The sequence below is a fragment of the Panthera uncia genome, assembly GCF_023721935.1.
Source record: "Panthera uncia isolate 11264 chromosome A1 unlocalized genomic scaffold, Puncia_PCG_1.0 HiC_scaffold_16, whole genome shotgun sequence".
Taxonomy (NCBI): Eukaryota; Metazoa; Chordata; class Mammalia; order Carnivora; family Felidae; genus Panthera; species Panthera uncia.
The window spans coordinates 45,393,977-45,408,194 of NW_026057576.1; the positions used below are offsets into that span (position 1 = coordinate 45,393,977).

General features: G+C 39.6%; 2 protein-coding genes across 8 annotated transcripts in view; one reads left to right on the plus strand and one right to left on the minus strand.

The window, feature by feature from the left end:
• The window catches only part of DIS3 (DIS3 homolog, exosome endoribonuclease and 3'-5' exoribonuclease), a 28,422-nt gene extending 18,152 nt beyond the window's left edge, over positions 1-10,270 (minus strand). Inside the window, exons 1-4 of one of the 3 annotated variants that reach the window (XM_049647056.1) lie at positions 9,929-10,270; positions 9,577-9,644; positions 6,501-6,694; positions 5,557-5,630 (exon numbers count right to left, since the gene is read on the minus strand). In XM_049647056.1, the coding sequence (XP_049503013.1) occupies positions 5,557-5,630; positions 6,501-6,694; positions 9,577-9,644; positions 9,929-10,156 (564 nt within the window). In that variant the 5' untranslated portion in view covers positions 10,157-10,270. Of the gene's footprint in view, positions 1-5,556; positions 5,631-6,500; positions 6,695-9,156; positions 9,315-9,576; positions 9,645-9,928 lie in introns of those variants that run through there. The other 2 variants (XM_049647054.1, XM_049647055.1) reach the window with 2 other exon arrangements.
• A 217-nt stretch (positions 10,271-10,487) lies between these two features.
• The window catches only part of PIBF1 (progesterone immunomodulatory binding factor 1), a 201,543-nt gene continuing 197,812 nt past the window's right edge, over positions 10,488-14,218 (plus strand). For 3 of the 5 annotated variants that reach the window (XR_007461128.1, XM_049647059.1, XM_049647060.1), the window contains exons 1-2: positions 10,488-10,691; positions 11,641-11,936. Coding sequence is in view for 4 of the 5 variants with exons in the window: in XM_049647059.1 (XP_049503016.1) it covers positions 11,685-11,936 (252 nt within the window). In the remaining variant the exon portion in view is untranslated. The remainder of the gene's footprint in view (positions 10,692-11,640; positions 11,937-14,218) is intronic. The other 2 variants (XM_049647058.1, XM_049647057.1) reach the window with 2 other exon arrangements.

Genomic DNA, 14,218 nt, shown 5'->3' on the forward strand with positions numbered 1-14,218 from the left:
ATGAAGGTGTGTAGTTAGCAGGTCAGATGAGTGGGTAGGTAAGTAAAGTGTTTTTGAAGGCTCAGTTCCATGAACAGAGTGCATTTACAAGAAAAGAACAAGAAAAGCTGTTTCTATTTGGGACATGTTAAATAGTTAAGAAATAATAGGGGCGCCTGGGTGGCGCAGTCGGTTAAGCGTCCGACTTCAGCCAGGTCACGATCTCGCGGTCCGTGAGTTCGAGCCCCGCGTCAGGCTCTGGGCTGATGGCTCGGAGCCTGGAGCCTGTTTCCGATTCTGTGTCTCCCTCTCTCTCTGCCCCTCCCCCGTTCATGCTCTGTCTCTCTCTGTCCCAAAAATAAATAAAAAATGTTGAAAAAAAAATTAAAAAAAAAAAAAAAAAAAAAGAAATAATATAGAAGCAGGTCAGGAAGTGCTTCAAGTCTGCCACAACACCTGTTAGGATTCTTAGAGACCTCAACATCCAAAACCCGCACTGCTTGGCTCCTTTAACTACCCTTTTCATCTCCCACAATTTTCCACCTTCCAAGGAGACAACTTTATTCCTTCTCCTTTTTTCTTTAACTCTCCCATTTCCCTGTTTTCCTGCCTCACTCAGATGAATGACTTCAATCTCCATACTGAGAATCAAAAGCAGTCACTAGAGACCTACCTCATCCTCCAACCACTGCATCCGTCCACCTACCTGATCGATACCAAAACCTCAGATTTCTCTCTTGCGACAATGAATAGAATGATTCTGTTCTTTTGGTTGGGCGCTACTATCTCCTCTGCTCCATTCAAGGACTCTGTCCTGTGATGATCTCCTCTCTAGGGTCAAACTCCCCCCGTACCCCCACTACAACATTCGTACCATCATATCAACTTGGAATAACCTAGTAAATATAGTTAATTAATTTTAGGTTCTCTGGCCTGACCCTCTGTTCCACTTGACACCAATATGCCACCAAAGCATTATCTGTAATTGCTGTGTATCTCCTTCTTCACCCGCACCCTCAGGAATCCATTATAATCAAGTTTCACTGTCAGTCAACGAAAGCCATTACTGTTGAGGTCGCTAATAATACATTGTCTCAGCTACTTCAGTGCTCCATTCTCAGTCTGACCAAGACTTCTTTAAATGACCTTTCCTTCCCTGAGACCCTTTAGCATCCAAATCATCCTTCCTTGGGTTTGTCACAGTTCTCTGGCAGCTCCTACTTAGGCTCCTCTGTGCATTCTCCTTTTCCTGATCACTAAATGTTGGGACTGTCACAAGACTTGGTTACAGTCTCTTTTCTTCTTTATCCACATTTATTCTCAGATCATTTCCTCCCATCGTGTCATTTCTTCCCACCTAAAACAATACCAACAAAACCTCTTGACCCCTCTTACTCTCCAAAAACCACCCCTTTTCTCTCCTTCCCATGGCAGCATCAGAAGTGTTGTAATACTGTAATCCCTCTCTTCCCATTTTTTTCCACCTATTCTAGTCAAACTTCTGCCTCCCGACTGTCAAAACTACTCTGGATAGTACCTCCCACCCCCACAAATGTCATTATGCTAAATCCAATCATCAGTTCCCATGAATTTGACTTAGCAACATTTGACACAATGATCACCCCCTCCTCCTTGAAACGTTTTCTGTACTGGGCTTCCAAGAACTTCACACTCACCTGCTTTTCCTCTTGTATCTCATTTGCTGGTTCCCCTCATGTTTCTGACTTCTTCCTGGAGAGCCCAAGGGCTCTTGGACCTCTTCTCTATTCAGCCTACGCTCATTTCCCTATATCAGGGCCGCTCAAACTACGGCCCACGCACCAAGTCCAACCCGCTGCCTGGTTCTGGTAAATTACATTTCATTGGAACACACCCATGCTCACTCATTTATCTATTATTGATAGTTGCTCTCATGCTACAACAGCAGAATTGAGTACTTGTGAGAGAGACCATATAGCCTGCAAAGCTAAAAAAATCCACAATCTGATCCTTTACCAAAAAAGCTTGCCAGGGAGAAAATATTTGCAGATCATGTATCTGATAAGAAACTTGTATCCAGATTATAAAAAAAGAAACTTTATGACTCAGTAATAAAAAGACAACCCAACTAAATATCAAGCAAAGCATTTGACTAGACATGTACATGCACATATATAAATTACAAAATATATTACACATAATATACAAATGACCAATAAGCTCATGAAAAATTGTTCAGCACCCTGTTATTAAGGAAATGCAAATTAAATCAAAACCTCAATGAGGTATCACTTGACACTCTTTAAAATGGCTATAATGAAAAAGATAGATAACATGTACTGGTGAGAATATGGAGAAACTGGAACTCTCATGTACTGCTGGGAGAAATGTAAACTGCGGCACACACTGGGAAACAGTCTGGCAGATCGTCAAAAAGTTAAAGGTAAAATTACCATACAATGAAGCAAGTCCACTTGCACATACCTAACTATGTATCAAAGAGAAACAGAAGCGGTCAAGAAAGACCACATTTTACATTACTCCATTTACATGAAATGGGACAGCTTACAGAGATAGGTTAGCAGTTGGGTGGGGCTAAAGCAAAGGCATTTCAGGGACAGACAGATCGAGTGGTAATGGATATGGATTTATTTTGGAAGAGAAGACAATGTTCTAAAATTGGATTGTGGTGATGGCTGCACAATCTTGTAACTATACTAAAAAATGTACATCTTAAATAGATGGGTTGCATGGTATGGGACTTATACTTCAACAAACCTATTTAAAAAAAAAAGTCGTCTATGCCAATCCCGGCCTCACATATTCTCATTTGGTCTTGTGGCTTAATACGCCACCTGTATGTTGATGAGATCCACATTCATCTCTCTAGTATGTCTGTATGTCTAGTCCTAAACTCTCTCAAGGGCTACAGATTTGCATATCCAACTGCTCATACCATAAAGCCCGACAGCTCTAACAGTTACCTCAAACTTAAATGTCTGAAATCGTACCTCTGATTTTTCACTCAATCTCACTCGCTCCCTTCAACCTGTGTAAATAAAGCAATACTAGCCACCTAGTTGCTCAGGTAAAACACCTAAGGTCATCCATATTTTTCATAGCCCCAACCAATCTACACCAAGTCCTAAAACATCCATCTGTAACATATACCCAATATCTGACTACTTCCCACTACCTTAACTGCTACTACCATGGTCCAATTTTCTACCCTGCCGAGTCCTAAAATATCCTGACTAGAGGACCCTGCTTCTAATCTGTTCTCTTAGAGCAGCCAGATGGATCTTATTATTCTCCCATTCAACCTCTGTCCAGCACTCATGGACTAAAATCTAAGGTGTTCACCATGACTCATTAAATCCTACGTGATCTAGTCCCTGCCTTATTGTTCACTTCATTTGTAACATTTTCTCCCTTGCTTACTCTATCCTAGGCACACTTTTCACTGTCTCTGGATCTTGCCAACTTATTCTAACCTCAGAGCCTTTGAACTTGCTAGCCTTCTTCTGTAAGAAATGCTCTTCCCCAGTTACTAACATGGTTAATGCCCTAACATAATTCAACTAAAACGTCCCTGTCTTGAAGCAAATTTGCTTAGTTAGTATCCTTTACATCTCAGCTTAGACATTACTTGCACCAGGAAGCCTTGACATCACAAATCTGGATTAGGTACTAAGTACAGTCAGTTCTCCTATGCTTGTTTTGAAAACATGAATGGGTTCTGATGCAACTAACATATTAAAAAATACTGGGTGAACACAGGAAACTGCAGCTAGCTGAACAAAGCCGCTCAGGAACCCGCAAAACACACTCACCTCTCCAACATCTGTTACCTCAGATTCCACATCATCTTCACGTACCTAACAACTTTTTGTCCAAATTTAGATAACTCTCTTTCCACCACTTCACTCAGTTTTTGAGTGTGCCCCAAGCTCATTTTCCCGTTAGCTCTGCTGCCTTTAATACATGAATTTGCATGACACAGTGAACTTGAATATACATGTTGTATTACAACAGAACTGGCTGGAATTTCACCCTATCCTACACTAACCGTAAAACAATCCTTGATCAAATATTATACATTACCAATGTTAGATTACTTCTTTCTCCTTCTAGACCAGCACTATCCAAAACAACTTTGAGATAGGAATATGCTTTCTGTGATCTCCAATATGGTAGCCATGGGACACAAGTGTGAGCACTTCTAAGGTGAGTATTGCAACTGAGATTTAAACTGATTTAAATCTGAATTAAACTTAAACAGCCAGATGCAACTAGTGGCTACCTGTTAGAGCAGTCTCTGAATCTATATTCTAAAAAAATAAAATCAAGCCCACTTTTTATTTTCTCACTTCCTTTTAGTTTTGTAAAATAATCATGATTGAAGATCAGCAGGGTGAAGGAAAGACTGGATGTCTGTCTAATGTCCTATCACATAAAATGTTTCTATAATAACGATAGCTGCCATTTACATTTACCGTAGCTGTGTGCCATGCAGTGAAATAAGAATTTTATTAATGATGTTATTTCATTTGACTCTTATAACCATGCTATGAAGTCATTGCTAAATCTACCTTACATATAAGGAAGTGAGTGCCCATGAGGTTCACTGATTCACTTAGCATGCCCTCCCATATCCCACTATTGTAGGAATCCCTTTATTCCTCTTTCTGCCTCTAACTTTGCCCTTGATACAATGTATCATCTTACAAATTGGAATCAGAATGGTCTTTCCAATGAGTAACATTTCTGATCATTCTCCCCCATTCCTCCCAGGCACACTCTCATATACTCTTAATTTCTTTCAGCCTGCCTTTATGAGGTAGGAAGCCCAGAATCCTATCTGCTATCTTTCTCTTCATAGCAGTCCTTTAGAATAAGATAGTGTAAAAATTACTGACCTACAGAATAAATTCTAGACCTTCGTTAGATGGCCCCTACCCTTCCTGTGCTATCTCTTACGGTTCCTTCCCTTCTTCCTTCAGGACTAATGCTACAGCTTTATGCTGTCTGCACTCACATTACTTCCTTATTGGTCAAATACTTATGCCTTATTCACAAACCAGCTATGGATTCCTTTATCCATTCATTCTAATGGTGCCACCATGTGACAGGTCCTACTCAGGTTGCTGAGAGTGTATTAATGAACAGTGCTAGTTTAGAAAGTAAAGTCTTTCTTTAAGAATGGCATTTTCGGAGGCATCTGGGTGGCTCAGTAGGTTGGGCATCAGACTTCGGCTCAGGTCATGATCTCAAGGTTCGTGAGTTCGAGCCCCCATCAGGCTCTCTGCTGTTACCACAGAGCCTGCTTTGGATCCTCTGTCTCCCTCTCTCTCTCTGCTCCTCCCCCGCTCTCTCTTTCCCTCTCAGAAATAATAAACATTAAAAAAAAATTTTTTTAATGTTATTTTAATAAGCCTATTATAGTCACTCTTGTTTATAACCCAGCTCCTAATGAATTCCAGCTTACCTACTGATATTCCAATTTTTAAATTTGTTTAACTGTAAATCTAATATCCCAAAGTGGCCATTTTAATACTTTCACTTTTCAAAAACAAAATAAAACAAACTCAAACTTACCCCTTCTTCAGACAAACAAGCAAGACGATCTATGAGTTCTGGGTTAGCAGTTAGGCTCTTTACATATTCTTCACCTGAAAAGTAAGTTTTGTTGTTCTCAATAAAATCAAGTGATTTTTTTAGATAAGAAAACATGAATAATATTGTTTATGATATTACATCTATCAATTCTTTTTTAAACCTGCATCTGTTGATATGGTCATGTCTAAGCAGAAGTATCAGGTTAAGCATATCTATGAGTTTTTATTGCAAAACCAAGTACAAAGGGTGATGGGGAAAGTTACCAGCCACTGGCCACCACAACTTACTTGGCTGAGAAATGCTGAGAAGTTTAAAAATGCAAAATATCACATGAAGTTATATAGAAACATGAAAATATTAAATATTCAAGTGACCATCTGACCAAGGGTCTGATGGTAGTTCATATTTGCAAATGCCTATAAAAATTAACAGCTTCAGGGCATCTGACTGGCTCAGCTGGTTACATGTCTCACTCGATTTCAGCTCAGGTCATGATCTCACAGTTTGTGGGTTCGAGCTCTGCATTGGACTCTCTGCACTCACAGTGCTGAGCCTGCTTGGGGTCTCCCTCTCTCTCTGCCCTTCCTCCACTGGCATGTGCTCTCCCTCTCTCAAAACCAAATGAAGAGGGGCGCCTAGGTGGCTCAGTCAGTTAAGCGTCCGACTTCGGCTCAGGTCAAGATCTCGCAGTTTGTGAGTTCGAGTCCTGCGTCAGGTTCTGTGCTAACAGCTCAGAGCCTGGAGCCTGCTTTGGATTCTGTGTCTCCCTCTCTCTCTCTGCCCCTCCCCCGCTTACACTCTGTCTCTCTCTCTCTCTCTCTCTCTCAAAAATAAACATTAAAAAAAAATTTAAAAAAACAAAAAACAAAAAAACAACAGATAAACTAAAAAAAAAAATTAACAGTTTCTACATTTAGACTTACAAGTGAAAGCTGGTATTCCTTCTTCTATGGCTTTTTCTTTGTTTTTCTTGTCATTTGTTATGAAGATAACTTGCAGGTGATTCTCTGCTGACATTTTCTTCAAATGTTCATTGTACCATTTTGCTGCTACTCGAATAGCTCTATCATTTCTGTCATTAGCATTTTCTCCCTGTTCCTGTTCTACATAAGTTTCTCTAAATACAAAGGAGAAAATGAAATAAATGAAAACCAATAGAAATAATATACAAAGGCTTAGGACATATATGGTAAACTTAAAAGTCCATGGTATGTATTTTCCTCTTGAGTGCATTCAGATTCATGCCTCAGGAAATATATGAGAACCTTATAGTTTTTAAGACAATGATTGCTTGAAAAATAAGACAATCATGTTATTAATGAAACTATAAAAAGGCTAAAACAATTTTATTTCACAAAAAATATTCAAGAGCAGAATTTATATTTTAGATTGAGATCTGAAATAATAATTTATTGTAAAAACTATAATAAAACTTTGCAGGTTTGATAAGATATTATTTAAAGTATAGATTAACAGTAATTCTCAAAAGCTACAAAGAGGATGTTCTAATCATATGATTCTACAGTCATTAAATACACAACACATATAAATTACCAACAGTAAGCACTTAATAAAATGGAAGAGGTTATCTAAAGACTGAAAGACCACATACAAATAATGACTGAATATTCCTTCCTAGTCTATCCACTCTAAATTCCCAAATATGTTGGCATACTTATTTCCTTAAAATTGCTTTTCAAAGCCAAATTTAAATAACAAAATTTAGCTCAAAACTTTTAGTACTTACAAGTAATAGATTCAATTTTAGAATCTTAGACTTGTATTAATAGTTTTTAGAACTGCTTCATTCCTCACCATTAAATGCCCCTGCTAATGCTTTAAGCTTATTAGTTAGACACAATCATTAATTTCTGAATTGGTTTTAGCTTGACTTGAGCAATAGAATCTTGGATGAGATTTGCCCAAGTGTCCTAAGATTCTTCCCACCAACTCCAGTATTGCTAAGCTATATTCATTGCACTTAGGCAGAAAAACTGCTAACCTCTGATGAAGAATCTGATGATAATGCTCCACAAAAACTTGGTCTTTCTGCACTGAAAAACAAGTAAATTTTCTGAATTTCAAAAAGCTAAGAATAAGATGACTATAAGTGCTTTACCAATGATTTTTACAAGAATAATACCTAAATTGGCGCTATAAAAATAAAGAGAAGGAAAAAAACAAGATAAAAACAGAGGGAGGCAAACCATAAGAAAATTTTAAATACAGAGAACAAACTGAGGGTTGCTGGAGGGGTGGGTTAAATGGTTGACGGGCATTAAGGAGAACATTTTTGGGGATGAGTGCTGGGTGTCATATGTAAGAGATGAAACACTGGGTTCTACTCCTGAAGCCAGGACTACACTGTGTGTTAACTAACTTGAATATAAATTTAAAAAAATAAATAAAAAAGAGAAAATTGAGAAATTAAGTATTTTCAAATATGCATATTCCGATGAGATTTCATTACCAGAATTCTACCGTCTCATCTACTGAGGGTGATTTTGCTGCCCAGGAACATTTGACAATGTCTGGAAACATTCTGGGTTGTTACAACTCTGTGAATAGAGGGGGACTGGGGGTCACTACAGGCATGTAGAAGCACATGATAATGCTAAACATCCTATGATGTAAAAGACAGCCTATTCACAATAAAGAATTATTCAGTCCAAAATATCAACAGTGCTAAGGAAGGTTGAGAAGTCTTAATGTAGTAAAAGTACACTATACGTCAACCCAGATTATTTATGTAACAAAACAAATAACAATAAATGGGGGGGGGGGAGAAGTAGCAATTTATTTTCACACCCTTATGCTGAAAGGGTGTAAATCTGAAATACAACAAAGAAGTCTGTTTCTTAACCTTATCTTCTTCAATGTGATCAGTTATAAGGTATTAGTTTAACTTTTAAAAACCCATCAATAAATCTGCTTTATATTGTTAAACCTCTCTTTCATAAACTCTTACATTTTATCAATCTATGTTGACATCAAATAACACAGTATTCTAGGAACCTAGGAAAATCTCATCTTCTAAGATTCTTTGAAAAAAATTTTTTTAATGTTTTTATTTTTGAGAGAGAGAAGAGACTGAGCACGAGCCAGGGAGGGGCAGAGAGAGAGGGAGACACAGAATCCGAAGCAGGCTCCAGGCTCTGAGCTGTCAGCACAGAGCCCGACGCTGGGCTCGAACCCACGGACCATGAGATCATGACCTGAGCCGAAGTCAGCCGCTTAACCGACTGAACCACCCAGGCACCCCATCATCTTCCAAGATTCTTATTGCTCAACTCATGAGAACCAACTCAAAATGAAAACGTTTTGGAAACAAAAGTACTGACTGCACCCTAGGAGTCCAGAGACCTTAGTTCTAGGTTTGAACTAATCAATGACTATATGACCTTAGTGAGGTCCACTGAGCATTATATCTGTACAACTGTGTAACAATCAAATAACACTCCCATAAGTATGAAACTTACCACATGTTTTCTGACAATGTCACGGTTACTGCCAAGAACTCTTCCCCAAATTTAGCCAATTGTATGGTTTTCTGGTAATTAACATAAAAATTTCCCCTACCTATGGTGCTCATTAGTGAACGTATAGAAATGCTTCTCCCTGTTATTAGTCACATCTCGGATTCGTTTATATACAGGAGCACTCCGATTTCTCACTTCTTGCAGAACTGTTTGCAGTACAATTACATTCCTGATAGCTGGGTCTTCAAGAACATCGATCTTAAAAGAATGAAAAAATAAGTAAAATTAAACTTTCCTATGTTCACTGATAAGCTGTTTCTGCCAAACATAAAACTGTGTCGATTTAAAAAAATAAACACTAAATATACGTTAAACTAAGGAGCTATTTTGCTACAGAAAACCCTTCGGGTCTATTAGAGAATAGCACATATTAAACAGACTAAATACAAAACTTCGTAGAAGTAAGACCGTTAATAAATAAATACGTTGGCCCACATGGTTTTCATTCGTAGGCACTTACAAGCTGCCTGGGAGTCGCAGGCTGGAGGCCACAGAAGCCCAGGTCCCCGGCCTCCAGACTCTTAAAATCTAAGGCAGAAGAGACACCAGGAGTTAGAAAAATAACCTAAAATTCTTATGACTCCAAGAACTCAAAAAAAAAAAAAAAACAAAAAAAACCCACACACAAAAAAGCCCCACAATACAAAGAAAAGAACCTTGGCCTGGGGGACAGGAGGCAAGGGTCTGCCTCTCCCTAAGTAGGTAATGTTTTTCCAAGACGCGCCTCCTTGGGCCTCAATTTCCCTATTCTGTCACACCCCCTTCTCCTGGTGGTGCCGAAATGACCCCGGATCTCCCACCCTCGGACGCACCTGATGCAGCAGCACATTGGTGTCAGGAAGCAAGTAGTGCGGCCAGGGGCACAGGCTGCTCGCCGGATCCAGGGGCTGCGGCTCGAGGACCGGCCCCTCGTGGGCACTGCCGCACGCCGCGCACCCGGGCGCGCCGCAGCCGATGTCGTCCCGCAAGTAATGCTCGCGCACGATCTTCATCACGCCACCTGCCCGCGTCTTTTTTAAGAAAGTCTTGGACTTGAGCATCTTGCTGGCAGCGCAGAATCCCGACCCTTACCGCGCTCTTCCGGTGAAGAGTAACAAGCAGAAGCCCTACCGCACGACTGTACTTTACCCCGAAGTTCACCCCTTCCCGCTCCAGGGTATTAGTAAATACCTCTCGCGGGAAAACGTCGAGGATGACATTGGTTGGCTCTCTGAGGGCTGCGAGGATTGGGCAAAAACTAGAAGCTCGGGAGGATTGGCAGATCTCGGAGCCATTTCCACCCACGATCTAGGCGGGACCCTCCTGTGGACCACAGCTCCCAGCATGCGTTGCTTCTCGCGTCGGGGTGGATCCAGTCTGAGTTCCGGCGACAGTACACTGCCGCTTCCTCCGTCCTCCTCGGGGCGCGGAAGTGGTTGTCTTGGTGACGGGTCCTAACGGTCTCCGACCTGAGATTCCTCGTTGAGGGGCTGCAACCTGAGCTTCAGTTCCGAGACGCTTTCAGGTCCTTGAAGTGGACGCGGTGGGTGGGTGGCTGGTCCAGCCTTCGACGTGGAGTAATTTGAAGCTTTCGAGGTAGCGCGCCGCTGGCCCTTCCTTTCCCGCGCGGGGTAGGGAATCCTAGGCTGCCAGGCTTGGTTTTTCTTCACTGTCGCACGTGTGGGCAGTCCCAGGCGCTGGTCCTTTGTAACCCAGATGCTGCCTCTCTGATTTCGCCTTTCTTTACCCTCTTTCCTTTGAAAGGAGTGGTGCCGTTTCCCCTCCATACATCTTTTTTTCTGATCATTCAGTTTAGAAAAGCTGATATCTGTAGTACCGTAAATAACTTATTATGTCGTTTAGTATTAAAACACGAGAATTTCTAAAACCCTTGTGAAAGGGTAAGAAATTCGATTTAAAACACTTGAATTTTTCTTTTCTACATTCTTGTTTTTATTCTATCTGGAAGTCTATTAAAACGTATTTATTTCACTGTCTTCCCATTTTTTAAAAGTCTTCAGTGTTGCCTCATTGTGGAGTAAATTTCGGACACATTTTGACACTTGAGGATTCTCTGGAATCTCGATTATTAAGGTCGTATGTGTGTTTGTATATGAGGGATGGGGCGAGTCCTACTCAAATTCAGAAAGACTTGGCCCCAGCCGAACGACTACTATCTTCTGATGTTGGGTATATTCGCCAACCTTAATTCCTACATGTTTTTTTTTCTTTTCCTTTTATTGGTAGTGTTCCTGGGTACTACTCACTTATGGCTTTTATCCTTTATGTCCAAGATTTCTTTGTTTCCTCCAAGTAAGATTCCGGCCCCCAGGACCAGGGTTTTTTATTCATCAAGCGCAAATTCATAGTCAGGCTTAATGAGCTTAATGTTTGACTTGAGCCATAGTTTACTAATCTGTCCTAGATGAGGGGTCCTCCAGATTGTCTAATAATTACTTAGGCATCCTTAGTGTCTCTTTAGTATTCTTTATGCTTTCCATTAAGAATGTTTGAGTACATTTAAATAAATATTTTTAACCCTCAGAAAATTGAAATAGAACTGGAGAAGAAAACTGACCCATAAAAAAGATGTCTCGAAAAATTGCCAAGGCATCAAAAAAGGTGAACATCTCTAGCTCTCTGGAATCTGAAGATATTAGTCTAGAAACAACAATTCCTACAGACGATATTTCATCATCAGAAGAACGAGATGGGAAAATTAAAATCACCCAGCAACTAATTGAACGTAAAGAACTACTTCATAATATTCAGTTACTGAAAATAGAACTATCCCAGAAAAATATGATGATAGACAACTTGAAAGTGGATTATCTTACAAAGGTAAGATTTGGTGTAATTTTTGTTACCTGTGTGCTTTATTGTCTTCAAACTACAGATAAATGAGAATTAAAATTACGCATATGTAATCTGAACTTGATATGCTTATAATTTCAAGAAGTAAGTTATATTTTCTTGCATAGTTTAAAAAAAAAAACTTTCTGGAAGGAGAGAGGATGTGAATTATATTGCTGTGTACTGAACAAAAAGCCCTGAGGGAGGGGATGATTTGAAGTTGGGCAGGGATGAATTGCCTCTGTAAACCCAATTTTTTGAATCTAGCATGTGTGAGGTATATCTTTTTAGGTGTTTTTTCCAGCCAAGTTGTTTTCTGCTTCACTGAGAATTAACCCTGATGTAACTAGTTTGATAGGGACAATCAAGATCATAATTAGGTTAGTGACTCTGTATAGTCCTCTGTCCAGGGGATTTGGTTTTTTTGATATGTTTCTGTATGATAGTTAGTGTGTCTTAGAACCAAGTGGAATTTCAGTTACCATAGTGTTTAACAAGTGGTTTTTGCCAAATAAGAAGGGATGTCTTAGTCCTTGTTTGTTTTTTTTTCTTTTCCTCTTGTGTGTTTATTTATAGGTATGGAGTATTTTATGTAAGACCTGGTAAAATTGTCACTAGTTCTGAGAAATTTACAGTGATTTCAGAAAGATAGGAGACACTTCTTAATTCTTACTACTTCTGTCTCTGAGAAAAATCTTTTCTTTCCAACAGTAGATTCTCCACTTTTACTCTTGATCCCACCTCTTCCTATCCGCCCCCATTTTGTTGTTTCACTTACACTTTCTTTCCTGTTAAGTCAGCCTCCTATTTTAGCTCTTGCCAATTATACCAACATACTTCAGTATCTTGCCGCTAGAAAAAATTGTTGACCATCCCTCTCTAGGAAAATGAGGTGTCCTAAACCCCAACATCTTCATGAAGTAAAGAAGTAATTTAGGTACATTTTTTAAAAACATTAATGGCTAACTTTTATTGAGTGCTTATTCTGGGCCATACATTGTTCTATGAGATTTTCATGTGTTACCTCATTTAAACCTCACAACAACTCTGTGAGGTGTAAGTGCTTCTAGGAGGATCTTCCCTGCCCCTTAACATTAAATGAATCAATATGATAAATTAGCCCACTTCCTGATATTTGGTAAAAGCACACAATATTAGTTATTGTTGCTGTTGTCTACTAAAATAATATCCTCATTTTTCACCCATTTTATTTTCTATACTTTATATGTGTATTCATAGGAGCTACCTGACTTTTTTTGGTATCTGTCTCTTTTAATGGACTGTAAGGTTCATGAGAACAGGGGTTTCTTTGTAGTCTTGTGGCTCATCATCTCCAGCACTGAAAACAGTTCCTGACACGTCGTACGTATGCAACTGTTTCTTAAATGAGGGACTGAACTCCATTTCACTTTGGATAAAACAGAATCACAAGTGGTTAATAGCATATGAAGGCCATTTAGATGGAAGTGATGGAGCCAGGTAGGATTCAAACCAAGAGATCTAAAGCCCATACTCTTAGTGAATCTCCTAACATGTTCTTAGGTTGTCTGTACAGTCACCTACTTAGGTGACTTGGTCTAGACTAGGTCACTTGGTATTTTACCAGTGTGTCCAGTGGTTTTCTATCTGTTACAATAGTTTCCTATTGTTGATTGTTTCCTGTTGTCTATCTGTTTCTGTCTGCCCTTGGGCAGATCCCTTAACTTTGTTATTCTCTTATTTTCTGTAAAATAAGAAAAATAGTAGTATTCATGGAGTTGTTGGGAAGATTCAATTAATCAATGTACATAGCTCATGATACCTGCAGTAAAATAAGTAACTATAGCCACTATACTTATTCAGCACTATATTATTTTTGTACCACGTAGTGCTTAGTACAGTTTTTATTGTTGTGGTTTTCCAGTTGGACCACAAATGTAGAAAACCAGATTAGCATATTCCTGAGTTTATGTCACCTAATCATCACTGATCCTTGCCAAGGCCATTTATTTTTCTTCAGTGTTTACTTATTTATTTTGAGAGAGCGAGAAAGAGCACATGCTCACGCAGGAGTGACAGAGAGGGAGAGAGAGAATCCCAAGCAGGGATTCATTCAGTCAGCACACTGTCAGCACAGAGCCCGACATGGAGCTCCATCCCACGAACTGTGAGATCAGACCTGAGCCCAGCTCAGGAGTAGGATGCTTAACAGACTGAGTCACCCAGGCGCCCCAAGGCCACTTTTTATTTTGTGTACTTTTTTTATTCCCATGGCTCATTTCCCTTCTCTA